Here is a 26,160-nt window from a genome sequence, read left to right as displayed (position 1 = left end):
CCCACACACAAAAAAAAAAAATCAAATGAAATCCAAAACATTCCAAAAACGTTTTCTTCAAAAACCAAACAGTCCCAGTTCATTGGACGATAACTCTCTAGATGAGAATGCCGTTGAGATAACCGAAGCCAACAACGCGGCGGCGGCCATCTTGCAACGTCAAACTCCACCCAATTCCAACAACCCCGACCCCGATGACCCAAAGACGGGGATCACCCAAACGGTGACGCGAGAAAACACGATTAACGGTCGTCCGTATATATTTAGCGCCCCTACGACAATAGTGACGGTTAACGGGGGTACACACCGACCTTTTGGAAGGCCGGCCACCTTGCAACGCGAGCACTTGACCTGCGGTTTTAAGAATCGTCGCCTAATATCAGAAAATTGCAGGTTTACCGTACCCGGTCAAAAACCGGCCAAAAGGAACATTACCTTCCCCGATTTGGACCCGGCACCCAACGAGGAAGAGGAAGTAGTCGACCCTACTGTTGAAGTCATTGAAAGGGTCCGTGACGTTGTCAATGGTCACGGACCGGGATACGTCGAAGTGACCGAAGAAACTTCGCGAGAAAACGATTTAAATCGAAATTACGACGAAAATGTCTTCGGACCCACTAAGAAAGAGGCCTTATCTCAGCGGATAACCAAACTGGAAACGTCTGAGTTATAACCAGCGTTTTATATCGTTCGATGACGTGATTTCGGCTGCTGACGTCATAATTGATTTTTTATAACAGTGTTGTGCAATAATACATCGTACGTGCGAAAGTAATTAATTAATTATTGAAGCCCACCCATCATCCTTAATTATCCAGGTTAAACTAACTAAATAGAAACCCGACTCACTACGTTGCGCTTTCATGGCATGGTTTTATAACCTGGATATACACCAGACATTAATAGCTATTTAGTATAGCTAAATGTTTCAATTTATACCTTCATACCTACCATCGTTTAGTTTTTAATAACACCCATCTATGGTTGTTAATTTCACCGTTTCATCATTAATTATGGATTTTTTTTACTCTACCATTAAATCCAACGGGCATTTTCCTAAAACGTAAGTTTTTGACTTATTTAATTAATTTTCATAATTTGTAAAAAAAAAACAATTAAAACAAAATAATAATATACGTTTTACATTCTTAAAAATTAAATAAAACTAAATCATGACAATTTTTGATAATAATATTAATATTAAAATAACAATGTAATTTATGCGTATTTTTAATCCTTTAAGACTGACTGAATGAGTTTGTGAACGTTTTATACAATAAATTAGAATTTAGTAACTTACTAAATTACCCGTAATGATAGAATAGATCGTAATTAAAATTTATATCCTGATGTTTTTGGTACTTAAGTGTTTGACAGTGACGATTTTTTGTAAAAAAAAAAATAATAATAATAAGAATACAATAATTCATTGTATAATCAAATTTTTATTCAATTATTCGTTGTGCGTAAATATTATTAAGCCCTATTTGTTTGATTCTAACCATTTTTTGAAATCAGCTAATGGTTTTACATTGATTTCATTGTGATACGGTAAGTCTTGGGAAAGCTTTTTCATCCACATGCATATGCGTGGAAATGGTGCGAAATTGATGTCCAAACACTGTAAGTAAGAAAGTAATTACTAAGCCTAATTCTGAGTACCACAAATATGTGTTTTCAAATACCTGGGCGTGAAGTAATTGCGCAAAGATGGACAGATCAACCAAAGTCATGGTATCACCAGCAACGTATTTACTTTGTTCCAGGAATTTGTCAAGTTTCTTTAATGAGTCCCGAAATGCGGCCTCTTTCACTGGGTCCGGTCCTTTTCCTTCGAACATTTGTGGGTACTAATTTGGCGGAGCATTATGTAAAGAACATTAAGTAATTAAATTGTGAAAATCAAGCAAACTAAATTACGCAGTGTTCGCTGAATGACTTGTAAACGTTTCCCAAATCAAAACTCAGCATTTTATCTACGTTGGCCCGTTTCTCAGGATCCCTTGGGTACAAGCTACTATCCGGTGAGTACTTATTGATCAAGTACATCATTATGGCTCGACTGTGTTACAAAATTTGCGTTTTATTTATTTATATATTTATTTATGTTTATTTTGTGTGTATTTTTGACTTAACCTTTCATAAACAATGAAACCATTGTCATCAATTACGGGTACTTGTCCAAAAGGGTGCATCTGTTCAAGTAAAAGCGAAGGGAAATAGTTTAGGTGAGATTATTCCAATGGGGTACTTCTTTATTCACAATTAAAATTTGGCGGGAAATAATAATGACTCATTACGCATGTTTTTGGCGTTGTGCCAAAGTTCAATCAGGCCGACCCGGCCGACAGACACGAGGGCATCGGATCTACGGGGTCGGGCACAGTAATTAATTATTCAAAGACATTGGTGATTGTTAACGCGTTTCACTAAGAATATCGACGATATTATGAATTAATTATTTAACTCTTAATTAGTGTTATTATTTATTTAATTAATAGTTATTATAATAATAATTTAGGTTATAATTAATTTGAATTTTCAGTGCGTGTTTTTTGGAATTGTAAATTGAATTGGTGTTTTATTGATTTGTATTTGGACCATTTGTCAACGCAAAGATGGACGGTTTTAGGCAAGTGTTTAACATTTAAATTACTATTAAATCAAGTCGCAAGCATAGTATTTGAGCGGCTTGGTTCGCCCAAAATTCTAATTGAATTCAGTGGGGAAAATCAAGCGAGGAACAATGGTTAAACGTCTTGGTAGTGAAGTAAGCGTATTTCAGACGTTTTTGGCGCCAAAGGGCGGTTCTAATTAATGAAATAAGTTCAATAGGGATGACTGATTCGTTAAAGATGACCATAAAATAATATATCGTACAATATAATTGGCGGGTTTATGACACGAAAAACATTACCTTTAGAAACTCTGGTTTCTTATGTTCTCCATTCACCATGTCGACGTTTCTAACTTTGAAATTTAATCCCAAATGTTTCGCAGTCATGTGCACAGCGCGACAAGGGGCACTCGGTGGTGTTAGGTACAAAGTAAGGGTCATATTGGTATAAAAGCACCCTCCAAAATTTATAGCAAAACTGTAAAAGAATAACTACAGAAATCTTTAAACTGTTTACTCGAATGACGAAGGCATGCAATTGTGTCCCCGAATTTATACCTTTTCTGTAATTATTCAGGCGTTTGATTAATTCATAATTTATGTAGATGGGAGGGTGAGATTTTTGAAAGTTAATTTTTATTGAAAAGCTAGAGATTAGAAAAATATTGAAATGGTAATGAAACGATAAAGACACCGACACTTAACAGCGTGAATTCTCAAGGATGGTCAATTGTGGGAACAAAAGGTGATGAAAATAAAATACACCTTACACCTTATAGCTTATGTACATACAAACACTCCCTTTTCAAACGGAAGATAACCCCTTATTATAAAAACACATTGCAGAGTGTGAAATTTTCTTAATTTTGTCACATTTAAAGCTATTTAAGTATTATAAGTGTATGACAACATAACCATGACCTTAAATTCCTAAATGAAATTAATGAAGATATATTTACACCAATTAAATAACCTCAAATTAGCAGCGTGGGCCTCTTTATATTACACTAAGTTAAGATTAATTTCTTCAAACACAAATTAGAGTATGTAGGAAGTATATGAAAGTGTGGCTTCATGCCAAAAGGGAATTATGTTGCCGTTCTTGAAACCGGACGCCCTCGAAAATGTGGCGTGTCACGCTAGCTGCTGACGGGGTTAGCGAGTTTAATGATAGCCAGTCATCCCTTTGGAATGCGGTCGTTGTTTTGATATACATGTGTGTAAGGGATATTGTGTTTTGCGAGGCCTCTTATTCTGGCGCGTAATCAGACGTCATGGGAATCACACACCCTCGTTTCACAGCCTTTTAATCTATCAAAGGATGTTTGTGGAGAAGAACCTGTTGCAAGTTGAGGCCCTAAAATGACGTCACATTAAATTAATACCCAAGTGAATTGTCACTGTGTCTTTATAAATCCAACACTAACGGATATAATTAATTTACTTTTAAATACTACAACCCCAGCTTTTAAAATATAAATAATCACAACTAAAATTATATTATTTTTGCAAAAGCTAAAATAATAATTAGAAATTCGGGTTGAAACCGAGATAATCCTAACTGATAATCTTTTATAATTTTAATGAACAATTCAACTATTTTAATATTAATTCCATTTGAAAGTAAACCCGCACGCTTAAAGTTAATCCTAGAACAGAACAATGACCTGTCGTGAAAGTTATGCAACTCATCCTTAACATACATTGGTAATCTTAATCCTATAGGGGTGGAAAATTATTCAAAAAATCAATCAATGAAACGAGGCTATTTCATTTTTGAAATCACCAGCACGGTGTAAAACGCGTTTGCAATATAATTCAACCGTGCACTTTTATTCGTAACAATCAATATCCTGTTGCATAACAGACAAATAACACAACATTAAAATAGATTACATAGAATTTAAAAACACAACTGAGATTATATATTTTTGTTATAATGTACCATTAATATTTTTTTCTTAGTGAATTAATCTCAATATATATATTTAGAGTGCTTATCAACATCTTCCAAGCTGTATTACGGTTGTTTTTAACACGTTTAAATTTATTCTTTGATCGTATTGGGTGAAGACTTAGCCCATAGGAGAAGGGTTCTCTTCAAGAAATTGTTTAAACTCGTTCAGTGGGTCTTCGTTAACTTCTTGGTTATAGGGTAACTCCTTCATTCTTTCCATCCAAGCCTCTAATGATGGGTAATCTTCGGTTACAATTGGACACTTAACCTGTCAATAAAATGTTTATCTTAACTTTTCAATTTCTTCACACTTTGATTTAAACAAAATTTTTGTATAGCTAGATAGGTGAGACTACGTAATATCAAACGCCCCATCAATCACATTAAAGCAAATGCCGCTGATACTGTTAATTAATTAGCTAATTACCTCAGTGAACGTTATCTGGGAATAGAGTCCAAAATCGGCTAGGGTGAGTTCATCCGACGCTACGTATCTCGTATGAGCTAAAATCTTATCCAGATCTGACAAACAACTTTGAAGAGCCTCTAACTTCTCCGGATTAGGTTCCTCTCCTTTGAGTACTTGCGGATACTGTCAAAAAGAGATAACATATTAATCATTACTTTCAATGACCCCCTAGTGCTAAATAATTAACAATACCGTAAACTCCGCCCATGGTTTATAAAACGTTGTCACGTCGTAGAAAATCATCTTATCAACTTGGGCTCTTAAAACGGGTTCGGTGGGATACAGAGTACTGTCTGGGTCCGCGTACTTGTTCACCAAGTACAGCATGATGGCACGGCTGATAATAATAAACCAAAAATATCAAAATACCCCAAAACAGTTAAATAAACATTTCAAATTATATCTATCTATCGAAAAATCAATATAAAAACAGGGAGAAAATGTCCTCCGAGTTGTACAACCGAATTTAACCGCTTGGCATACATATCATATCGAACCGGCGGTCCCAAATTATTCCTCCTTCTTTCCCAATAAAATTCCAAAAGAATTCGGACACTAAATCAATACTCGAACATACATACCTTTCCCATAAAATGAATCCATCATCGTCTAGCGTGGGCACTTTATGAAAAGGGTTTATCTGCAAGCGCGTAATAATAACAAAAGAAGGAGACATCATTACGCGTTTAATTAATCATTCATTAATAACTTACCGCTAAATACTCTTCACTCATATGCTCGCCTTTAAACAAATCAACCATTTTAATTTCAACATCTAATTCTAATTCTCTGGCTACCATTAGGACAGCCCTACAAGGGGCGCTTGGACCACAGTGATATAATGTGATCGGCATATTTTAATATTATCTTGTCTAAGATTTTTCTAACCGCAGATAAGTATGTTTAGTAACTCCCTAGACAACGAACGAACTAACTCGAAATGTTCAGCTCTCTCGTGCTACAATTTCTCTCAAAAGGGGGGGGGCTCATAGATTAGTACTTTCTACAGCATTACGTATATCTGTACAATCGTGCGAGGTCGCTACGCGTCGATGTATACTTTACGTCTATACTGGTCTACTGTTTTAGACGTTAGACACACGTGATCTTAAGTTTTTAATAGATATTGTCACGGGGAGCTTTGGGTTAAATTTGTTTTCGGATCTTCTCAAAGTTCGCATGTATTTGGAAGTATATCATATGTTATTTATAGATTTGTTCAAATGTTTTATGAATTTCCTGAGCTTGTTTTCAAATAACGCTTGTTTTGGTAACCATAGAAACATAGAAAACACCATAAGGACTAAATTACCCGTGTTTTGTAGGTCAATATATATATATGTTATTAGCGCCAGGTTCTCGGAGTGTGACGTGGTATACGTATACGAGTGCTACATACGTTTCTAAAACCTTTCTTCCTAAAGTGAATTCAATGTGGTCATTATTGGAATCACGTGACATTCTAATGTAAAGCGAATCAATGATTTTAATGAGCATTATAAAATTTTATTTATACTCTCTGAAGTTGAAAATACATGAGTAATGTATAGAAGTTATTACGTATTAACTCTGGAAATGTGAACTCATTTTAGCGAATTCTTCCTTGAACCGCTTTGTTGGCACCTCGATGACCTCGTGGTAGCTTGGTAGTTCTTTTTTCAAAGTTTTAAACCAAGTAGTTACGTTTGGATAATCGGAAAAGTCAAAGTTAGTCATAATCTACAAGTTAAAAAAAAAATATAATTTTATTTTAAATTATCTCTTTTTAAATAAATAACATAAAAAGTCAAGATAAATTTTATTCCAAAAAGGCCCATCAAAATTTTTAAACATTTTGAAGAAAGATTTGTACGATATATTCGGATTATATGCACTGACCTCAACAAAGCTTAGTAGGGATAGTAGATCGAAGTCAGCCAAAGTCAGGTGATTACCAGCGACGTATTTTTCGTTACCAAGATAAACCGTATCCAAAGTCTTGACTTGCTTCTTGAACTTATCTTCCTTCTCCTTTTCATGAGGTTTTCCGAAGAACATAGGTCCGTACTGTGGTAGTAAAACATGAACACAATTACCATAAAAATTTTGATTTAATTGAGAAGAACCTTACAAAATTGTCTATCAGCGCCGGCATCAGGTTACTACTATTAAAATACAAGACTCGGGAAACTTTGGCCCTGGCTACAGGGTCCTTGGGGTACAGGGTACTTTCAGGGGCGTATTTGTTCACCAAGTACTCCATAACTGCCCTGCTTTCCCATAGAATGAAGCCGTTATCAACAATTGTTGGTACAATATGTAGAGGATTAATCTTTTAAGATATTTAAAAGTATTAGAATATAGTTTTTCACTTTCTTTTTAACTATACTAACCTTTAAGAATTCAGGAGCCAAGTGCTCATCTTTAAGCATATCGAGGTTTCTTATCTTGACCGGGATATCCAATTGTTTAGCTGTCAAATGCACACCCATACTAGGTATACTGGCATCAGTAATGTACAAGTCAATTGCCATGGCTGAATTTTAGCTAACTAGTCAACTTAATAAATGATTGACTTTACTAATCAACCGACTAACGTGTACTAACTAGAGTTTTAAGTGTTTTTTCCCTTTTTTGGAAATCTGGCGGAGATCCAATAATTTTTTTTTTTTTTTTTTACAAAAGATAAAAGTTTCTCTAAGAGACCAAGAATTATCTTAAGTTAGATACCACAAATACAGATCACGTTTGTAAGGATTTTGTTAAATTGTTATACCCGATGACTTGACTGACTTAGTTGATCAAGCGCTTAACGTGTACTAGAAAAAGAATAGTTAAGTATTTTATCACGTTATAGAAACTCTGGCCGTTAGCCAAAAACGGTTTATCTAAAGATAAAATTCACAAAACGGAGACCATGAATCAATCATCATTGCAAATAGAAAATCAAGGTTGTATTTGTTAAAACGAGTGTGAAAGGATCCAGACTACCGGATGCAACTATCCTAAAATTTTGAAGCTTAAATAACTTTCAATTGACACCCAGATTGACAGGTGATATTTAAATGGCATTAGATTAAAGGAGAGTTGAAGGTATTATCCTTTCAATTAAAGAAAAACCGCTGATTGCAATGAAATAGAGTCACCTTTGAAATAACAAGAATATTTGCAAGGTTACCTTAGATTTAAAATTGAAATTAGGTTCTAATTAAATCTAAAAACGTTCAGAGGTCCTATTTCAGCTTCTCAACGCGTCTTTGGGCAATTATAAACCCCACCTTTAGTCCTTATCAATTTACCTTGCTTTTAATTGGGTCAGACACAGTTAAGTGGGTGTTTTAATTGCAGTATTTTTTTCCACTACCATATAAGTAATAATGAAGAAATATCAGAACTACAATATTTATTTACAAAAAAAAAAATAATTTTATTACTCTTTGGTGGTAGAACATTGAAATTTCGTGTTAAATTAGTTAAAATACGAACAAATTCACAGATATTAATTTAGTTTTTACTTCTTGCTGTTAAGAAAGGCCTTGAAAGCTGTAAGAGGTTTCTCGTTAATTTCGGCATGGTATGGAAGTTCAGCCTTCAAGGTTTTCAACCAAGCGGTGATGTTAGGGTAAGCGGAGAAATCGAAATCAGTGACCTAAAAATGAAACGAAATAAAATTGCTTCGATTAAAAAAGTACCCCATGATACGAGAGAAGTTTTCTTGTTCCCATGAAGGCCCCATCAAAAAATACTCTATCTAGAGTTCTACGACCTCTTAATTACGTTAAATATACTTTTTCTTCTCATATAACTAGTTTTATCAAAAGCAACGTGGGGTCTAGGAAATGAAATATTACCAAACACTGGTTTCTATGGGAACAACTACCTTAGTACGTTATTCAAGGTGGACTTACAATAGACGTAAAAATGCGCGTTTTACATGCATTTTAACACAAAATATTAAGGCGTTTGGTTTATATTTAATTAAATCTACTGTCATTTTGAATTGATTAATTTTTCGTGCAATTAAGTATAATTACCTCGAGGAAGGTGAGAGCAGCAAAAATGGAGAGATCAGCTAACGTGACGTGTTTGCCGGCGACGTATTTGTTCTTTCCAAGGTACAAAGTGTCCAAAGTAACCAATTTAGTCTTGAAAACTTCTTCCTTCTCGGCGGAATGTGGCAAACCCCGGAACATGGGTCCATACTGAAAAAAATATTAAATTTAAGTTAGTTTTAATTAAGTTTTTATTGAGTTTAAGTATATAAATCTTACGAAGTTATCGGCCAAAGCTGGGTATAAGCTTCCAGCGTCGAAATAGAGGGCCTTGTCGACTAGTACCCTAGAAGCGGGGTCCTTGGGGTACAGGTTACTATCAGGTGCGTATTTGTTGGCCAAGTAAGTCATGATGGCACGACTCTCCCATAGAGCGAGTCCGTCATCTACTAAAGTTGGGACGGTGTGGTTGGGATTAAGCTGTAATTAAGAATACACTCTCGTTAAATAAAAGACTAATCGAAAACTGGATTAAAATCGCTGTTAAATTTAAAAACGTACCTTCAAAAATTCTGGGGTCAAATGTTCTCCTTTCATCATATCAACGTCTTTGACATTAAGTGAGATTCCCAAGTGTTTGGCGGTCATGTAAACAGCCCTACATGGGCTACTACCTCCAGTTTGGTAAAAATCAATGGTCATCTTGAAGTATTAGTTGAGAGATTACCGTACAGTAAATCAGGGAGCGAAATATCACTATCAAACGATATCGACTGAATGTAAAAATCCCAGGTTGTCGTTCTATTTTATAGAAACCGGCCGGTATCTGATAATTTTTTTTACTATACGCCGGGTAAACGTTTTTATGCCAATTCACGCTTCCTGGCTTCGGGCCATATCGTAATTATACGTTTTCCTATCTATGTATAACGCCGCCCCATTTCTTCCCCCCCCCCTTCTTTGCATTTTTTTCTAATCATTCCGAGCAAGTTTTTTGGCTTCTCCGCTTACCACCATCAACCTCCAGACATGCATTGCTCTCAATGTGACGCATTTTTATGGCCCCCAGGCATACGGGAAAAATCCAAAGTAAAATCTCGAGAAACCCGAGATATATTTACTCCGAAAACGATTATCAGTTGGCACTGAGTCCAATTACTGTAGCTATAATGAAATACTTGTACAAGGAGTGCCCAGTGACGCCAGACTACATTACGTACTTGTACTATTCCCGTTAACAAAGGGGAAACAACGTGTGTTTCGGGGGAAACGAACCACACCTCCAGATGAGCTCGAGGTAGTTAAGTGTACTGCGGTTTTAGATTGCAATTCACCATCTCATCCCTTGGAAAGTTCTAGTAACTACATTAATTCTTGCGTACTAGTGGAAAATTTACGAAGGTTTTTGCTACGTTTTGAGTACACGTATGACCACCGTCCTACCATGACCATGTCCGGGGGGAGTGTCCTTCTCTTTTGTCTGATGTAAAGTCTGGCGCGATTTACTTGTTACCTTACCCGTAACTTATAGAGTATAAAGGCTTGGCTTCATCTAGACAGCGATTCTTTCATTTAACACATACATAACCTACAATTTCTTGCAACAAAAAACTGTTACCAAACCTTTGGTGACTTCATTGTGGTCGCAGCTGAGTCAATTGAGCTTTTAATTTTGATTTAGTCATTCTATGACGATATGAAGTATTATTGGAATTATTTACTTTTTTTATGGACTGTTAGTTTTCGCTGGAATAATTTCATATTATTGCATTATACTATATTTCGAAACAGAACGCTACAAAATTAGGGCTAAGTATATTTATTTATTAATTAAGGTTGAAGTCATAGGTCAGTGACTTTTCTCGTTAGAAAAATCAGAAAATCATGGTCTGTAGCGTACGGGAGCAATTGTTATATTGTAAAGGTAGTATTAAGGCTTCCGTAAACACCGATAAACATCATTATCAACGCAATACTTAACATTAATTGTATTTAGGCCTGTTTGCATTATTAATTCCATACTTGACTGATTTTATTTGGAAATTTTTATGAACCATTTTGAATTTTTAACACCAACAGACTTATATCAATTTAGACTTTTATTCAATGTAAATTATCCCAAGGTAATTGTTTAATCTCAAACTTAAGAGGGGTTAAAATAAGAGATATAAAAATTTCAGGCAAATTATCAGTGATATGATTTTATTGAACAAAATGAATGGTACAAAAAATATATATTTAAAGTCAGTGATAATCGGAGCCCTTTGTTTAAAACGAAACTTAATATCTCCTCGAGAAAAAAATATGTTAAAACGAACAATTTTATCAGATAAGGCTTAAGGGTCTTCAAAATTTAAATAACAACTCGGGATATCGAAAAGTGCAATTTAATTTAACTTACCCCGATTAACTTGCAATCAATGCTGAAGTTTCTTAAAAAAATTTAATGAGTAATTGTGAAGAATTTTTTTTATATATTCAAACGATGATAGTTCCTAACATAGACATTAACACGTTGCCTTAGATTAGGGTTAATGAATGAAGGCCAAAAATTAGAGTAAACCGCTCGTATGTTCGTCGGTGCGTGTTGTTGATATCTTCGATGGTGAGCTTGATGATTCCCTTGGTGGGTGGTCGGATGTGGTCTAGCGTAACCGTTAGCATCGACTACGGTTTGTCTATAAATTCCAGAGGGTGACCTTGGTAGAGGAGACCCACGTTTGGGTACGTTTAACCAGTGTGCCTTCGTTCTAGCCTTTTCTGCTCGGGATGGGACTGAATTCAGATTTGTTGATACATCTGGTCTTGCAACTTCATAGAAGCCAGTAACGGGTCCGGGTTCCATGTATGGAACTTGAGGTTGGGGCGGTGACTCCATTACTATTGGTAATTGATCGCGGTAGGGGTAATGTGGGAACCAAGGGCTGGGTACGAAATCATCTACCATGGGACCATTGAAGGGGAATGGGTAGTTGGCGTACGCGAAATCTGGTACAACGTATGGTCTCACGAAAGGAGGCCTGTTGTTTTGGTGGTCGCATGGTTCTCTTATTTCTTTATTGTCGTAAGTTGGGGTTGTAGTTTCAAATTGGCCATGGTTATCTGTACTAACTTCGGTTTTTTGTTCATCTTGTTCCCGATTTGGGGTAATGGGTTCGAATCCACCTTGGTTTTCGGTGCTAGCTTCGGTGGTTGTTTGTTGACTTTCTTCTCGATTTGGGGTTGTTTCAAATTTACCATGGTTATCGGTGGTGCTAACTTCGGTTGGTTGGTCTCTATTCTCTTGTTTTTGCGTCGTTTGGGATTGCGTTCCTTCAGTTGGTGTCAGGTTACTTTCCGCTGTATGCGTGTCGTTACTTTTCTGAATTTCTTCGCTAAGTACCTCAGCTGTATCTGAACCAAGTAGAGATCCATGTTGTTCATCGTTAACTGGCTCCATCGCAGTTGAGATTATTTCAAAAGGTTGTCCATCCCCAGAAATGCTCAAGTGCATTTGAGGTTGTTCCCTTTCTTCGTCGAATACAAAATCCTTGTTTATCTGTTTTTCTGGAACAGTGTTTACTCTGTTCGGGTAAAATGGAACAGGAACTGGGAAAGTTGTACCGAACCAGTTCAATGCTGTATTTGGAACGAGTGGTTGAGGTCGTATTGGATGTCGAATATGCTCATTTGGTAGAAAGCGTTCTGTAACAGGATCTTGCAATTGTACCGATTCCGTAACAGGTTCTTTGGATTGCTCAGGTTCTGCAATGGTCTCTTTCGGTGGTTCGACTTCTACAACTGGTTCTTTCAGATTTACTAGTGGCTTATTATCATCCTGAGATTGCTTTTCATCCGCAACCGGTTCTTTGTTTTCGGAAACTTCCTGATTAGTTTGACTTGGTTCTTTCGGCAGCAACGGTTCGGCAACTACAGGTTTATCTTGAACGGATTCCGCAACATTCGTATCTTGTTGCACCGCGGCTGTTGAAGTATCTGATGATACAGATTCAGTGTCCATCTTTTGATCCGGCCTCTCCGATATATGTTGAATGGGAATGGATAAGGGTTTATTCAAATTAAAACTTGCACCGAATGGAAAATGAGGCAAAACTGGTATCTCAACAGTTTCAGATGCTTTCAAATCATCCACATCCAAAGACGAGCTTGATTGAGCACAGTTCATTAAAATCGAACATAAAATCGCCAAATAAAGTTGAGATTTCTAAACGAAAGAAAAAAATAATAACAAAAACAATTAAAATTTCAATTATTGTTAATAGTAAAGGGGGGCTGCGTTAATTTATTTTTAAATTTATAGAATGAGGCGCCACTATTGAAGTATTTTCATAAGGCTAAGCTGAATTTTGAATTAGTAATTAGTTGGGTCTAATAAGGAGGCCCACAATTATCGAGGGAATAAGAGAGTATTTTAGAAGTCTTACCATGTTGACGGAGTGTTCTTAAAATGGTCTTAACTGTACCATGAGTGAATCGCGAATATACACCAGGCCCTGAAATATTTTCAACAGAAGGCACATCTGCTACTTTTTTTTCTTCTCCTTTCAAAGGAATGTTCTCCGTATGTTTGTTGGGATAAAGCGCTTTCTTTGAATCAAAACCCAAACGCAGTGACCCTTTTAGGAGACCCCACGTTACCCCCATCATCCCGGAGAAGCAGATTCGAGATTTTGAAAAAGCAATCTCGATATATTTTGTAGCGTGTAAGGGCAGTGGGCCATCTCGACGCCTGTTCCCCAAAAAAATGGTGTTACTAAAAATAGAACACTTTTCAGAAGCCTTGAAAAGATTCTACGCTGTGACCCTTTATTTGCTAAAATTTGACCTTTATCGCACCATTCTTATCGGACTTTCGGTCCTTTTTAAAAGTATTTTCGTGTTAAGACCTTCTTGACAGAGTGGAGGTACTTGTTATTGTCCCATAGAGGTTTAGTGGGAGAATAGTTACTAAGCAAAAGTATTTTTACCAAATGTTTTCTTTAAAAATACGTTTTTACAAAATTGAGGTGTGATATATTTTGATAATGCAAACGTTTAAATTAAATTATTAAATCTTAATGCGTGAGCCAATTAACGTTTCGTCGTAACACGTGGTTGGTAACTTGGTATAGAAAAATTTCAGAGACATCAAGTAATATCATAAAATGAATCGGCCTATTTAATTTTCAATTTATTTAATTTTAAGTTCACATTATAAAGTTTCGAATAATTGAATTTTATTTCTTTTATTACAAGACATAGCTGTGATTATTTTCCGGAAGAAAAAATTTAGAAAAACATTCAGAAATTGTTTGATTAATGATTAAGAAACGGTTGATATTAGAGATAATTTAAATAACATATATTCCCGAAATTTCTCCATAGCCATGTCATTAATTTCTTTATAAGCCGGGCTGGTTTCATCTCGGATTTTCTTGGCCCAAGCTGTTAAGTTTTTCAATTGAGATATATCCAAAGAGTTTATTACCTGTAATCATTTTAATTATTAAATTGCAAAATATAATAGGCATCAGATAAATGTTAAATATACCTCATTCATGCTTAATGTCGCTCTAATTGTGATATCAGCTATGCTCATTTCATTACCAGCTACGTATTTTTTACTTTTCAAAATTGAATCCAAAGTTTTAAGTAACTCTCTAGCTTTTTCAAATGCGTCCAGAGTTGGCAAGGTATTGTCGAATACGATTGGGCGCTAAAATCAGTATTATAATTGATAAATTCTCTTTCGAAAGGACAAAGGTTAGGGGAGTACAATCAAAGGCAAATAGAAACAACAGGAAGTGCACAGTATGATTTGGGACTCGTGGCAGACTATTCAGGCCGTTATTCTCCTCTCTTCAACGAAAATGATGTATGATTAATTAGTTACACTGATACACTTTCTGCGTTTTTTTATGCCTTGCTTCGTAAGTTTATAAGATATGTTCCATAAGTATGACACTACCTATACTCCGTAATGCTATCTAGAGACTTACAGCTCGAGTTAGTTCGAGAACGACGGAAGCGAGAATTGAAGTCCTACACTCCGTGGTTAATTTTGCAGGACTTCCATCTAGGTCATATTTAGTCTGCATACTAAGCCTTTGACAGCGCCCCAGTCACCAGGCGTCGCTTTACCTCGAATCTATGACCTACCTCACTCACTTCATGACAAGCTCCAGTTTGTAACCAGTGACAAACTTATGGAACATATCTAATGAACTTATGCTTGCTTACAATTAGTCCTGCTACTGCAGGTGCCAAACTTCCACTGTCAAAATGCAACATCTGATTTATAGCGGCTCTCTTATACATGTCCACAGGATATAATTGGTGATTGGGAGAATATTTGTCAATCAAGTAGCTGGCGATTGCGCGACTGTATCGAGGAAAATGACATTTAACCCTTGAAAATAATTTTAAAATTGATATTTACCTCTCAGCTAAGTAGAATCCATTATCATTTATGGTCGGAACTTGATGAAAATGGTTAATCTAAACGTTTAATATAATTAATTCGTATTTGAATGAAATTATATTTAAATTCAAATCAAAAATACCTTAACATATTCTGGTTTTAATTGCTCCTGCTCAACCAAATTGACTATTTTTGATTCCAATGGAACTTTAATAATGCTAGCGATTAGTTTCACCGACCTGCAGTATGGGCTAAATGGGTATTCGTAAAATTCAATGGCCATCCTGCGGTACAAGTACTTGTACAGTGAAACAGTAGAATGATACGAATCAGTGAAACTTTGCTTCTTCGAAATCTTTGACTTTTCAATTTTTTCAAACCGGATTCGCATATTTTTTTCTTATGAAGTTTTTCATAGTCTACAGTCAGTAAGGCGGAGTTTGGGATAAAATATTGGTCTTTTTTTTTTGAAGTATTTATTGAGAAAGAATTCATTTTTTTCTTATTGATCTTATCAGGGGTAGTTTTACAGAACAACAATTGTTTTAAAAAAATATCTTATTTGTAAATATTTAGCAGTCATACGTCCTTACTTTTTAAATTAGAATGTTTTAGCAATTCAGAGTTTTGATATTGAAATAAAACTATTACACAATCAGACTCAGAATTAAAAAAAATGTATTTCTAATTTCCTGTTTTATTAATAAACGTTACTCCCAAAGGTTTTAACGTAACGTGACAAATATTTAAAAACTGGGAATATTTTTATATGCAAATAAGTTTTTATTTTTCAACAAGAAATAATTCAAGATAATTGACTTTGCTTTAAATTCTCCAACTTTGCATTTAGTCCATCAAGAAGTTCCTTATTTTTTTCGTAAACATTATCATTAACTTCGATATAAGCTGGACTAGTCTCATCCTTCACTTTCTGCTTCCATTGGGCAACATTTTTAAATTCGGTAACATCCAGAAAGTTCATAACCTGTAATAGAAATAACCTGAATTTCGTTCGGAACGACAAAATTAAACCAAAATGTTCAACAAAAAACAAAACCTTTACCTCATTCATGGACAGAGTAGCCCTTATGGTTATATCAGCTATGGTTAGACTATCTCCAGCTACGTATTTCCTTTTGCTTAATAACAAATCCAAAGTTTTGTAAATATCTTTAGCTTTTTCGTAGGCTTCTTTCGGTGCTAATTTGTTGTGAATAATAACTGGAATCTGAAGAATGTATGTTTGTTTTTGTTTACAAAAGAGTGTTCATTTGAGCGATTAAAAACTTTACGTTACCGTTAAAGCGGTATGAGCTGGAGTTAAGGTACCACTATCGAAGTACAGCATTTGGTCGATAACAGCTCGTTTTTCAATGTCTTTGGGATATAATGAATTACCTGGGGCGTATTTATCCACTAAATACGTCGCGATTGCACGACTGTAGGTTGAAAAAGGAGTTAATTTTCAAGTTTAAATTAAAATTTTGTCAATTTACCTTTCGGCCAAGTAGAAACCATTGTCATTTAGAGTTGGAACTTGATGAAATGGATTTTTCTGATCAAATACATATTTTCCCACAAATTTAAATACTTCTCTCTAAAAATAATACTATGTTTTTATCGCTTACCTCTAAATATTCAGGTTTTTTGTGTTCACCTTGCTTCAAATTAATAGGTACTAATTCCAAATTAACATTTATGAGCTTAGCTAATACCTTAACTGATCTGCAAAAGGGACTACCCTCGTATTCGTATAATTCAATGGGCATTTTGACTTTTTTGCAAATTGTATCTAGGTCTGTCTATACTTTAGTGACTTATACTGAAGAAAACCGCCCCAATAAATAATTCAGAACTGTACTGTATCTTTAAAGGCCTATAGCTATTTAATTTATAGGTATAGATAATAATTATCTTGCTTAATTTGTGCAATTAATTGGTTAAGCCCTTAACTATACCTCAAACTAATCCAACTGAGGCGTATTTCGAAACGATATCTTTGATAACATACAGGGTGTTACTGATAAGGGGGGATGTTCTTCGGACGATTATGAATTTTTGCCATTGTTTTAGAGTCATGGTTTGAGTGGTTTAGTGTTGCGAGTCTTATCAGAAACGCTATCAAAAATTTTAGTTTATCACGTATAGATAGTAATTGGACACAAAACGTTTTTTTTATAAATCAATGTGAATTTTATTTTTCATTACAAAGGAAAATTAAGATTGAGTTTCTTTTAGTTTTTGCAACTTAGCGTTCATTCCGTCGATAAATTCTTTATTTTTCTCGTAGACTTTATCGTTACAATCGATATAAGCCGGGCTGGTTTCGTCCTTGACCTTCTGTTTCCAGGCTTCGATATTTTTGTATTCCGAAGTATCGAAGAAATGCATAACCTTGAAATAAAAAATATTTTAAATATCATCTCACGAACCCAAACAAAAAGATGTAACTCGAAAATAAAATAGCATACCTCATTCACAGAGAGGGTAGCTCTAATAGCGATATCAGCGATGGTAAGGGTATCACCTGCCACGTACTTCCTGTTGCTTAAAAGCGAATCCAAAGTTTTATAAGCATCCTTGGCTTTATCGTACGCTTCAGTTGGTGCCAATTTTGAATTATGAAAAACTGAATGCTGTAAATATTTATTTCAGCGTAAGTTTGAGTGAAGTGATTTTGAAATTACGGTAAAAACAATTCACCGAAAGTGTGGTATGGGCTGGGGTTAGGGTACCACTGTCGAAATACAACATTTGATTGATAGTGGCTCGTTTTTGAAGATCCTTGGGGTATAAGGCGTGATCGGGGGCGTATTTATCCACTAAATACGTCGCAATTGCTCGACTGTATTTTAAATAGAGAATTCCATTAATTCCTGAAGATAATTAAACACCATGGGGGAGGGGCTGACTTCTTGGGTTATTTCTTTGGCGCCAAGAAACACCGCTAGAGGCAGTGCGAGTTGGCTAGTCTCCCTCCGCGTGCAGTGAGCTTGTGGCTCCATCTGGCGTTGCCTCTTGGCGCCATAGAAATAACCTAACATGGTGGTCTCCCGTCAGTGTATTGGTATATATATTACCTTTCACCCAAATAGAAACCATTGTCATTTAGAGTTGGAACTTGGTGAAATGGATTTTTCTGAAACGTAATTAACTTTCGTTAATTACTTTTATTAATTTTTTAATTTATTGCTGGTTGTAATTTACTTCTAAATATTCGGGTTTCAAATGTTCTCCTTTTAATAAATCAACTTTTATTGATTCCAAAGGAACATTGATAAGCTTAGAGATTAATTTCACCGATCTACAAAAAGGACTGCCTTCGTATTCGTAAAATTCAATAGACATTTTTGAATAATAAACCGAAATAAACGGAGTAGAAATTTTGCGACCTTCTCGACGCTGTTCAAATCCGCCTCTGTCTGACTGTGATGTGAAGTACAGGAGAGACTCAACCGTATCTTTTATACGCGTACAATGGTATATGGGCGTGCAGATAATGACTTTTCTGTTGCGCAACTCTTTGCAATGAAGAATGAATCGACAGAAAAGTTTTCCCTTATAAACCTTTCTCTTAATCTCTCTTATGGGAGCCGCCATAGTGGAAATTGATATTGACTTTAATGTAAAACCAGTATTATCATATTCAAGGGGGAAAATGGCTGATAGCAAAAAGTGGGGGAGGATTTTCATGGAAAAATTCCACATTATAATATAGATTGGCGCACCTTGGGTTGTCCCCAAAATTACCTATGAAAGACCGGTTTTTAATGGATGTTTTTGGCAAAGTATTATGAGGAGAGACAAACAATGCTATAAGATAAAAGACTCTAAAATAAACAAAATAATAAATTATGATTCACCATAAAAGGAAATGATTTATGAGATCAATTTGGAAATAAGGGCCAAGTGGAATGATTTTAATGATGTTTTTATCGAATGGAGAATTATAATATTAATTAGGAAAATAATTTTGATAAACACAAACAAGCATTTATTTCTATTTATACGACTACAGATATATAACTTAATCATCTCACTTTCCTTTTAATTTTTGTAAATTTGAATTAACAGCGTCTATAAATGCCTTCTTTTTCTCGGTTACCATATCGTTAACTTCAATATAAGCTGGGCTCGTTTCATCCTTAACTTTCTGCTTCCAGGATGCGATGTTTTTGAATTCGGAAACGTCCATAAAAACAATGTACTGCGAAAGAAATTGAAAATATAATTATATACCTTTTTAAACAAGTATTAGAGGTTTTATCGTTTTATCGCTTCTTGGATAAATTAAAGAACAAGGGCTATACAGTCTTACTACTTCCAAATTAACATTTGTAATTACATAGCACAGAACGTGAGACAAACGACGATCTTAGCATAGTGGGTGGCTAAAAATGGAGAACGGTTAGACAGCTTTAAATTTACCTCATTCATGGACAGAGTAGCCCTGATGACGATATCAGCGATGGTTAGACTATCTCCAGCAACATACTTCCTTTTGCTCAGTATCAAATCCAAAGTTTTATAAGCATCCCTTGCTTTTTCGATGGCTTCGGGTGGGGCTAATTTATTTTCATAATAAAATGGGTCCTGGAAATATTAAAATGTAATATTAACTTTAATATCACTTAAGATTGTACAGATCATCACTTACTGATAACCCAGTATGAGCTGGGCTTAAGGTACCACAATCAAAGTACATCATTTGGTTGATAGCAGCTCGTTTATTAAGATCTTTTGGGTATAATGAGTGGTCAGGAGCATATTTGTCTATTAAATACGTCCCGATCGCCCGACTGTACAGAGATTAAATTGATATTTAATTTCAGTTTAAATGCCAAATTACTTCAACTAACCTTTCGGCTAAATAGAAACCATTATCATTTATAGTTGGAACTTTATGAAATGGATTTTTCTGTAAACAAGTAAACCATAATCAGTAAAAATGTATTACAACTATGCCCTATAGGTATGCACAAAAATGATTTTCTTATAGCTTACCTCTAAATACTCGGGCGTCTTTTGCTCTTCTTTCTTCAAATTAATTTGAATGGATTCCAAAGGCACGTTTATCAGCTTCGAAATTAACTTAACGGATCGGCAGAAAGGACTCAGTTCGTACTCATAAAATTCAACGGGCATTTTCACTATTTACTAAAGACGTTTAACTGTCTGTGTACTTGTGAATGTAGAAACTGAGTTTATGAAGTTCTCTATAGTTCTCCTGTATTTATATATATGTTGAAGTTGCGTGTGGAAATATATTAATTTTCAAAATAATTGGTGAAATTTCGTCGAAAAAAATCGAGGATACAAAAAAACAATAGAATTAGGTAAATGATACTGAAATAATAGATACTCAATAACCATTTCAATCCCTAATATTTTTATTTATATTTATACAAGGAACATTTTTGAAAAAAAAGAAAAAAATCATTTCGATTGTGATTTAATATTTTCCAATTGTTTCGTCACTATATCTTTGAAGGTTGTCATAGCTTCATCATTAATTTCACCATAAGCCGGGCTAGTCTCTTCGATAACGTTCTGAGACCATTCAGTAAGGTGCTTAAGTTCTGACAAGTCCAATATACCATGACCATTTAGTATCTCATTCAAGGTAAAAGTGGCTCTAATTGCAATATCAGCGATGCTCAAAGTATCTCCCGCTACGTATCTCCTCTTGCTCAAAATTAAATCCAACGTTTTAAGGACATCCTTTGCTTTGTCAGTAACTTCGGGTCCTGGTAATTGGCTTTTGTAGAAAATTGGGCGCTAAAAGTATTTTAGTTAATTAGAATTTTCTCGCGTTAATTAATTTTATATAGTTTAATTACTGTTAGGCCTTGCAAAGCCGGAGCCAAGGTCCCGCTGTCAAAATATAACATTTGATCTATGGTCGCTCTTGACTGAACATCTTGAGGATACAGGGCGTGATCTGGTGCGTATTTGTCCACGAGATAACCGGCAATTGCTCGACTGTTATTGTTAAAATAATGACTTTAAAGTGATTACTTTAATTAAATTTATATTACCTTTCGGACAAGTAGAAACCATTGTCGTTTACAGTTGGAACTTGATGAAATGGGTTTTTCTGGAGAGTTTGTGATGATGTATATATAATTCAAACGAAAGAAACTTTAGTTTTACAATGAATTTATTTACCTCCAAATATTCTGGTTTGAGGTGTTCTTGTTGCAACAAATTCACGGTAATGGGATCCAATTTGACTCCAATTAGTTTAGCAATTAGCGAGATTGGTCTGCAGAATGGGCTTAAGGGATGTTGGTAAAATTCAACCGACATTTTGCCTTACTATATTTAATATAATCTATCTTTGTTGAGAAGCCAGATAAAACTGAGCCTTTATTTGACAAATGAAAAGTTACATAGTTAAGTAACCTTGATACTTCACTTCAACCGTCTCTTTTTGAGATAACCAATTTAAATAATTTTTGCGCGTCATCTTGAGGTTGTGTCACAAAATTAGACTATCCAAGTAAAACAATGGAAATCGAAAAGTATAAATTTGAAATTGTAAATTTCAAAAACATTCATTGGTGTCTAAGAAGATTTTAAACGATTTTTTTATAAGTAAAAATATCAATTTTATTCGTCTTAGCATGCAGTCTCCATATGCGCTTAGACTTCATAGGAAAAATCCCAAGTACTTTAGTAATTTGACTGTGATATTTTTAAATAATATTAAATTTAAGATTGTATTGGAATTTGGAAAGGGAATATGTAAGAACTCTAAAGGCTCCATAATTAACTGCGTGTTTAGATTCATTGAAAGAGCCCATGCAAAGTACTTTAGAAACAATTTATTCATTCGTGTTTTACTAAGCAACAAATTTGTATTGAAAATTCTTTTATTTGCGATATTTTAATCATCGGAATACAGTTAATAAAACTTATTTGGATTCAGCCTCAATTTGGGCCACTTTCTGCTTCAGAATTTCTTTGAATTTCGTTACGGGTTCGTCGTTAACCTCTCCATAAGCTGGACTGGTCTCATCCCTAACTTTCTTAGCCCATGCCGTAACGTTCTTAAATTCCGACAGATCCAGTCTACCAAGAACCTGAAGGAATCATCACATTCAAATCCCCTTAATTACATGAATAGTAAATAAAATACCTCATTCATTGTAAGAGTGACTCTAATTGTAACATCAGCGATGCTCAAAGAATCTCCGGCTACGTATTTCCTCTTGCTCAAAACCAAGTCCAGCGTTTTGAGAACCTCCATTGCTTTGTCAACAGCTTCGGGTCCTGCAATTTTGTTATGGTAAACGATTGGTCGCTGAAAAATGTTTTTATTAGCTGGTACATCAAGAGAGGTACAGAATTTATTAGAATAATTTACCGTTAGTCCTTGCAAAGCTGGAGCCAAGGTACCACTGTCGTAATACAACATTTGGTTTATGGCCGCCCTTGTTTGAATGTCCTTAGGATACAGCGAATGGTCTGGCGCATATTTGTCCACGAGATATGTGATGATGGCTCGACTGTTGTTAATTTAATTAAGAATTTTCAGTAAATTATTATTTAATTAAAATAACATTACCTTTCGGACAAGTAGAAACCATTGTCGTTTATTGTTGGAACTTGATGAAATGGATTTTTCTGAAAGCGTTGGTCATGTATTTCAAAGTAATTAAACAATCCAGAGAATATGAAATTAGTTACCTGCAAGTATTCTGGTTTTAATTGCTCTTTTTCAAGCAAATTCACTATAACCGTGTCCAATTTAACTCCAATCAAGCTAGCTACCAAAGACACCGATCTGCAGTATGGGCTGAAGGGAAGTTGATAAAATTCAACCGGCATTTTTTCTTTTTTACTAAGAAGCGATCGTGTAGAGAGGCCAGATAAAACTGAGCATTTATTCAATCAATGTTACATAGCTATACATTTATCGGCCTTGATATTTCAACCTCCTCTTTTCTGATAAATATTTTTAGCACGTTATCTTTATGTTGCGTAACAAAAGTGTTCTATGAAAAGTGGAAAAGATAATTTAGTAGCGGTAAATTTAAAAACGTTTCTTGAGTTATTGAGTAGATTTATTGCAATATTGTTATAATTAAAAATATAAATTAATTTTTTTATAAATTCATGGGTGAATTCTATTTATTCCATTGTGTTTAAAATTTAGAGAAAACGTCTACTCATTAATGTTTTTCACAGCGAAATTAAGTAAAAATACTTTATCATAAATCAACCAACTTCTTACGAAAATATTTTATTTTATTTGAGATTTTATACCAAATTACAATTACCAATAACGAACAAAGTTTATTTCGATTCAGCCTCAATTTGGGCCACTTTCTTCATCATCAAATCCTTGAATTGTGCTACGGCTTCATCGTTAACTTCCCCATAAGCTGGACTGGTGTCGTCCCTAACTTTCTTAGTCCACGCAGTCACGTTTTTAAGTTCCGACAGATCCACTCTACCAAGAACCTGAAAGAAACACGTCATTAAAATCCCCACAAATACAAGAATAATTACGAAATACCTCATTTATAGTAAGAGTGGCTCTAATTGTAATGTCAGCGATGCTCAAAGACTCTCCGGCTACGTACTGTCTCTTGCTCAAAACCAAGTCCAATGTTTTAAGAGCATCCATTGCTTTGTCAACAGCTTCGGGTCCTACAATTTTGTTTTGAAAAATGATTGGTTGCTGAAACATTTTTAGATTAGTTGGTTCAGAAAGAATATAGGCTCGAAATGTGTAGAATTTTTAAGAATAAATTACTATTAGTCCTAGGAAAGCTGGAGCCAAGGTTCCACTGTCAAAATACAACATTTGGTTTATGACAGCTCTTGTTTGAAGGTCCTTAGGATACAACGAATGGTCTGGCGCATATTTGTCCACGAGATATGTGATGATGGCTCGACTGTTGTTAATTTAATTAATTATTTTCAGTAAATTACTATTTAATTAAAATAATATTACCTTTCGGACAAGTAGAAACCATTGTCGTTAATGGTCGGAACTTGATGAAATGGATTTTTCTAAAAGTGTTTGTCACAAATTTCAAAGGAATTAAACAATATAAAGAATGAATTTAATCACCTCCAAGTATTCTGGTTTTAATTGCTCCTTCTCGAACAAATTCACAATAACCGTGTCCAAATTAACTCCAATCAAGCTAGCTGCTAACGACAATGACCTGCAAAATGGGCTAAAGGGATGTTGGTAAAATTCAATAGACATTTTGTCTATTTTTTTTTTTTTTTTTTTTGCTAAGAAGCGATCGTATTGAGAAACCAGATAGAACTGAGCATTTATTAAATCATTCATTATAGTTATATATTTATCGGCCGTCATATTTGAACCTCGATCCTCTTTTTAGCACTTATCTTTATGTTGCGTCCCAAGTGTAAGATGAAAAGTATAGAAGAGATAAATTAATAGCGGTAAATTTAAAAAAAATATTTTTCAACTCTTGGGTAGATTTATTGCGATATTGTTATAATTAAAAATGTAAATTTATTTTTTATAAAGTAAGTGCGGTTTAGAGAAAACGTTTACTCATTAGTGTTTTTCACTGCGATATTAAGTAAAAATATTTAATCAATCAACCAATTTCTTACGAAAAGATTTTATTTTTATTTTAGATTTTATAATACGTGAATTACCAAATTACAATTAACAAAAAAAAGAACAAAGCTTATTTGGATTAAGCCTCAATTTGGGCCACTTTCTGCTTCAGAATTTCTTTGAACTTCCCTACGGGTTCATCGTTAACTTCCCCATAAGCTGGGCTGGTCTCGTCCCTAACTTTCTTAGCCCATGCAGTAACGTTCTTAAATTCCGACAGATCCACTCTACCAAGAAGCTGAAGGAAATATGACATTAAAATACCCAAATTACATGAATAGTATATAAAATACCTCATTCATAGTCAGAGTGACTCTAATTGCAATGTCAGCGATGCTCAAAGAATCTCCCGCTACGTATTTCCTCTTGCTCAAAACCAAGTCCAACGTTTTGAGAACCTCCGTTGCTTTGTCAACAGCTTCGGGTTCTGCATGTTTGTTTTGGTAGAAGACTGGGCGCTGAAAAAATGTTTAGATTCGTTAGGTCAGAAAGAATATAGGCTCAAGATGTGTAGAATTTATAAGAACAAATTACGATTAGTCCTTGCAAAGCTGGAGCCAAGGTACCACTGTCGAAATACAACATTTGGTTTATGACCGCCCTTGTTTGGAGGTCTTTGGGATACAGGGAATGATCTGCAGCGTATTTGTCCACGAGATATGTGAGGATGGCTCGACTGTTGTTAAATTAATTATTTCCAGTAAATTACTATTTAATTAAAATAATATTACCTTTCGGACAGGTAAAAACCATTATCGTTTATAGTTGGAACTTGATGGAATGGATTTTTCTGAAAGCGTTTGAAATAAATTTGAAATTTCAAATGAATTAAACAACATAAAGAATGAATTTAATCACCTCCAAGTATTCTGGTTTTAATTGCTCCTTTTCGAATAAATTCACAATAACCGTGTCCAATTTAACTCCAATCAAGCTAGCCACTAACGACACCGATCTGCAAAATGGGCTAAAGGGATGTTGGTAAAATTCAACCGACATTTTTCTATTTTGAAGCAGGAGCTTTCAAAGATACGATGGTGTTTGTTGAGAGGCCAGATAAGACTGAGACTTTATTTATCAATTGACAATTAATATAGCTATTTTGCCTTTGAAACTTGAACCTCGAACCTCCT

General features: G+C 34.8%; 11 protein-coding genes across 15 annotated transcripts in view; 1 reads left to right on the top strand and 10 right to left on the bottom strand.

The window, feature by feature from the left end:
- Cad88C (cadherin 88C) overlaps positions 1-1,442 on the top strand; it is a 34,424-nt gene extending 32,982 nt beyond the window's left edge. For 3 of the 4 annotated variants that reach the window (XM_089847709.1, XM_089847708.1, XM_089847707.1), the window contains one exon: positions 73-1,442. In XM_089847709.1, coding sequence (XP_089703835.1) covers positions 73-673 — 601 coding nt within the window. In that variant the 3' untranslated portion in view covers positions 674-1,442. The remainder of the gene's footprint in view (positions 1-72) is intronic. The other variant, XM_089847710.1, reaches the window with a different exon arrangement.
- On the bottom strand, positions 1,426-3,053 carry LOC149650991 (glutathione S-transferase 1-like). 2 transcript variants are annotated; one of them, XM_089847729.1, is made up of 5 exons: positions 2,918-3,053; positions 2,137-2,195; positions 1,921-2,062; positions 1,686-1,850; positions 1,426-1,621 (listed from the first exon to the last, which is right to left on the bottom strand). In XM_089847729.1, the coding sequence occupies exons 1-5, from the start codon at positions 3,002-3,004 to the stop codon at positions 1,484-1,486; spliced, it is 591 nt and encodes a 196-aa protein (XP_089703855.1). In that variant the 5' UTR covers positions 3,005-3,053; the 3' UTR covers positions 1,426-1,483. The 2 variants fall into 2 exon arrangements, with proteins under 2 accessions (XP_089703855.1, XP_089703856.1); XM_089847730.1 differs by lacking the exon at positions 2,918-3,053 and adding an exon at positions 2,301-2,603.
- A 1,332-nt stretch (positions 3,054-4,385) lies between these two features.
- Positions 4,386-8,317, bottom strand: LOC149650990 (uncharacterized). The gene is made up of 9 exons (XM_089847187.1): positions 7,416-8,317; positions 7,154-7,354; positions 6,922-7,089; positions 6,612-6,762; positions 5,757-5,899; positions 5,625-5,683; positions 5,236-5,380; positions 5,002-5,166; positions 4,386-4,842 (listed from the first exon to the last, which is right to left on the bottom strand). Exons 1-9 carry the CDS (start codon positions 7,554-7,556, stop codon positions 4,693-4,695), a joined length of 1,323 nt encoding a protein of 440 aa, XP_089703313.1. The 5' UTR covers positions 7,557-8,317; the 3' UTR covers positions 4,386-4,692.
- A 117-nt stretch (positions 8,318-8,434) lies between these two features.
- Positions 8,435-10,234, bottom strand: LOC149650989 (glutathione S-transferase 1-like). The gene is made up of 4 exons (XM_089847727.1): positions 9,576-10,234; positions 9,294-9,494; positions 9,057-9,224; positions 8,435-8,671 (listed from the first exon to the last, which is right to left on the bottom strand). The coding sequence occupies exons 1-4, from the start codon at positions 9,714-9,716 to the stop codon at positions 8,534-8,536; spliced, it is 648 nt and encodes a 215-aa protein (XP_089703853.1). The 5' UTR covers positions 9,717-10,234; the 3' UTR covers positions 8,435-8,533.
- A 954-nt stretch (positions 10,235-11,188) lies between these two features.
- On the bottom strand, positions 11,189-13,598 carry LOC149650988 (uncharacterized). Its single transcript, XM_089847714.1, has 2 exons — positions 13,439-13,598; positions 11,189-13,218 (listed from the first exon to the last, which is right to left on the bottom strand). The coding sequence occupies exons 1-2, from the start codon at positions 13,439-13,441 to the stop codon at positions 11,485-11,487; spliced, it is 1,737 nt and encodes a 578-aa protein (XP_089703840.1). The 5' UTR covers positions 13,442-13,598; the 3' UTR covers positions 11,189-11,484.
- A 607-nt stretch (positions 13,599-14,205) lies between these two features.
- On the bottom strand, positions 14,206-17,445 carry LOC149650987 (uncharacterized). Its single transcript, XM_089847186.1, has 11 exons — positions 17,043-17,445; positions 16,911-16,969; positions 16,712-16,853; positions 16,478-16,642; positions 16,225-16,399; positions 16,008-16,058; positions 15,557-15,813; positions 15,433-15,491; positions 15,234-15,375; positions 14,545-14,709; positions 14,206-14,481 (listed from the first exon to the last, which is right to left on the bottom strand). Exons 1-11 carry the CDS (start codon positions 17,181-17,183, stop codon positions 14,317-14,319), a joined length of 1,521 nt encoding a protein of 506 aa, XP_089703312.1. The 5' UTR covers positions 17,184-17,445; the 3' UTR covers positions 14,206-14,316.
- A 138-nt stretch (positions 17,446-17,583) lies between these two features.
- On the bottom strand, positions 17,584-19,029 carry LOC149650986 (glutathione S-transferase 1-like). Its single transcript, XM_089847716.1, has 5 exons — positions 18,622-19,029; positions 18,495-18,553; positions 18,118-18,259; positions 17,886-18,050; positions 17,584-17,808 (listed from the first exon to the last, which is right to left on the bottom strand). Exons 1-5 carry the CDS (start codon positions 19,012-19,014, stop codon positions 17,632-17,634), a joined length of 936 nt encoding a protein of 311 aa, XP_089703842.1. The 5' UTR covers positions 19,015-19,029; the 3' UTR covers positions 17,584-17,631.
- A 356-nt stretch (positions 19,030-19,385) lies between these two features.
- LOC149650985 (glutathione S-transferase 1-1-like) lies at positions 19,386-20,594 on the bottom strand. The gene is made up of 5 exons (XM_089847721.1): positions 20,419-20,594; positions 20,274-20,332; positions 20,072-20,213; positions 19,843-20,007; positions 19,386-19,621 (listed from the first exon to the last, which is right to left on the bottom strand). Exons 1-5 carry the CDS (start codon positions 20,557-20,559, stop codon positions 19,451-19,453), a joined length of 678 nt encoding a protein of 225 aa, XP_089703847.1. The 5' UTR covers positions 20,560-20,594; the 3' UTR covers positions 19,386-19,450.
- A 207-nt stretch (positions 20,595-20,801) lies between these two features.
- LOC149650984 (glutathione S-transferase 2-like) lies at positions 20,802-22,216 on the bottom strand. The gene is made up of 4 exons (XM_089847720.1): positions 21,583-22,216; positions 21,453-21,511; positions 21,255-21,396; positions 20,802-21,192 (listed from the first exon to the last, which is right to left on the bottom strand). Exons 1-4 carry the CDS (start codon positions 21,721-21,723, stop codon positions 20,851-20,853), a joined length of 684 nt encoding a protein of 227 aa, XP_089703846.1. The 5' UTR covers positions 21,724-22,216; the 3' UTR covers positions 20,802-20,850.
- Positions 22,217-22,271: 55 nt separating this feature from the next.
- LOC149650983 (glutathione S-transferase 1-like) lies at positions 22,272-23,260 on the bottom strand. Its single transcript, XM_089847723.1, has 5 exons — positions 23,107-23,260; positions 22,985-23,043; positions 22,784-22,925; positions 22,556-22,720; positions 22,272-22,499 (listed from the first exon to the last, which is right to left on the bottom strand). The coding sequence occupies exons 1-5, from the start codon at positions 23,245-23,247 to the stop codon at positions 22,332-22,334; spliced, it is 675 nt and encodes a 224-aa protein (XP_089703849.1). The 5' UTR covers positions 23,248-23,260; the 3' UTR covers positions 22,272-22,331.
- A 386-nt stretch (positions 23,261-23,646) lies between these two features.
- LOC149650982 (uncharacterized) lies at positions 23,647-26,109 on the bottom strand. Its single transcript, XM_089847185.1, has 10 exons — positions 25,886-26,109; positions 25,759-25,817; positions 25,562-25,703; positions 25,321-25,485; positions 25,110-25,265; positions 24,500-24,769; positions 24,380-24,438; positions 24,179-24,320; positions 23,939-24,103; positions 23,647-23,883 (listed from the first exon to the last, which is right to left on the bottom strand). The coding sequence occupies exons 1-10, from the start codon at positions 26,024-26,026 to the stop codon at positions 23,716-23,718; spliced, it is 1,467 nt and encodes a 488-aa protein (XP_089703311.1). The 5' UTR covers positions 26,027-26,109; the 3' UTR covers positions 23,647-23,715.
- Positions 26,110-26,160: the final 51 nt, after the last annotated feature.

Source organism: Phalangium opilio, unplaced genomic scaffold, assembly GCF_054372755.1.
Source record: "Phalangium opilio isolate 3A_F unplaced genomic scaffold, DU_Popi_V2 ptg000082l_1, whole genome shotgun sequence".
NCBI classification, from domain to species: Eukaryota; Metazoa; Arthropoda; class Arachnida; order Opiliones; family Phalangiidae; genus Phalangium; species Phalangium opilio.
Note: the sequence above shows the minus strand (reverse complement) of the source record. Positions and strands in the feature narration are given on the sequence as shown.

Bases quoted from the DNA above. Each gene is read 5' to 3' on its own strand.
- LOC149650986 (XM_089847716.1), bottom strand. From the start codon at position 19,014: ATGGCGGCTCCCATAAGAGAGATTAAGAGAAAGGTTTATAAGGGAAAA. The intron at 18,051-18,117 runs GTGAATTGTTTT...AAATATTTACAG, and splicing joins CAGCCCATACCACACTTTCG to CATTCAGTTTTTCATAATTC. The intron at 17,809-17,885 runs GTATGCTATTTT...TTTTATTTCAAG, and splicing joins CTACCCTCTCTGTGAATGAG to GTTATGCATTTCTTCGATAC.
- LOC149650989 (XM_089847727.1), bottom strand. From the start codon at position 9,716: ATGACCATTGATTTTTACCAAACTGGAGGTAGTAGCCCATGTAGGGCT. The intron at 9,495-9,575 runs GTACGTTTTTAA...TCTTAATTACAG, and splicing joins TGACCCCAGAATTTTTGAAG to CTTAATCCCAACCACACCGT. The intron at 8,672-9,056 runs GTAATTATACTT...TTTCATTTTTAG, and splicing joins CTGCTCTCACCTTCCTCGAG to GTCACTGATTTCGATTTCTC.
- LOC149650983 (XM_089847723.1), bottom strand. From the start codon at position 23,247: ATGCCGGTTGAATTTTATCAACTTCCCTTCAGCCCATACTGCAGATCG. The intron at 23,044-23,106 runs GTAACTAATTTC...CAACGCTTTCAG, and splicing joins TAAAACCAGAATACTTGCAG to AAAAATCCATTTCATCAAGT. The intron at 22,500-22,555 runs GTATTTTATTTA...TGATTCCTTCAG, and splicing joins TCACTCTTACAATGAATGAG to GTTCTTGGTAGACTGGATCT.
- LOC149650984 (XM_089847720.1), bottom strand. From the start codon at position 21,723: ATGTCGGTTGAATTTTACCAACATCCCTTAAGCCCATTCTGCAGACCA. The intron at 21,397-21,452 runs GTAATATAAATT...TAACAATAACAG, and splicing joins GGTTTCTACTTGTCCGAAAG to TCGAGCAATTGCCGGTTATC. The intron at 21,193-21,254 runs GTAATTAAACTA...AAATACTTTTAG, and splicing joins CGGCTTTGCAAGGCCTAACA to CGCCCAATTTTCTACAAAAG.
- LOC149650982 (XM_089847185.1), bottom strand. From the start codon at position 26,026: ATGTCGGTTGAATTTTACCAACATCCCTTTAGCCCATTTTGCAGATCG. The intron at 25,486-25,561 runs GTAATTTGTTCT...ACATTTTTTCAG, and splicing joins CAGCTTTGCAAGGACTAATC to CGCCCAGTCTTCTACCAAAA. The intron at 23,884-23,938 runs GTATTTCGTAAT...TGTTTCTTTCAG, and splicing joins CCACTCTTACTATAAATGAG to GTTCTTGGTAGAGTGGATCT.
- LOC149650990 (XM_089847187.1), bottom strand. From the start codon at position 7,556: ATGGCAATTGACTTGTACATTACTGATGCCAGTATACCTAGTATGGGT. The intron at 5,381-5,624 runs GTATGTATGTTC...TATTATTATCAG, and splicing joins GGATTCATTTTATGGGAAAG to CCGTGCCATCATGCTGTACT. The intron at 5,167-5,235 runs GTATTGTTAATT...TCTTTTTGACAG, and splicing joins AACCATGGGCGGAGTTTACG to TATCCGCAAGTACTCAAAGG.
- LOC149650985 (XM_089847721.1), bottom strand. From the start codon at position 20,559: ATGCCCGTTGAATTTTATGAGTACGAACTGAGTCCTTTCTGCCGATCC. The intron at 20,333-20,418 runs GTAAGCTATAAG...ACTTGTTTACAG, and splicing joins AGACGCCCGAGTATTTAGAG to AAAAATCCATTTCATAAAGT. The intron at 19,622-19,842 runs GTAAATTTAAAG...TTTCTTTCGCAG, and splicing joins CTACTCTGTCCATGAATGAG to TACATTGTTTTTATGGACGT.
- LOC149650991 (XM_089847729.1), bottom strand. From the start codon at position 3,004: ATGACTGCGAAACATTTGGGATTAAATTTCAAAGTTAGAAACGTCGAC. The intron at 2,196-2,917 runs GTAATGTTTTTC...TTACTTGAACAG, and splicing joins AGAAACCAGAGTTTCTAAAG to ATGCACCCTTTTGGACAAGT. The intron at 1,851-1,920 runs GTAATTTAGTTT...CCGCCAAATTAG, and splicing joins AGTCATTCAGCGAACACTGC to TACCCACAAATGTTCGAAGG.
- LOC149650987 (XM_089847186.1), bottom strand. From the start codon at position 17,183: ATGCCCATTGAATTATACGAATACGAGGGTAGTCCCTTTTGCAGATCA. The intron at 16,970-17,042 runs GTAAGCGATAAA...GTATTTGATCAG, and splicing joins AAAAACCTGAATATTTAGAG to AAAAATCCATTTCATCAAGT. The intron at 14,482-14,544 runs GTATATTTAACA...AAATGATTACAG, and splicing joins CGACATTAAGCATGAATGAG to GTAATAAACTCTTTGGATAT.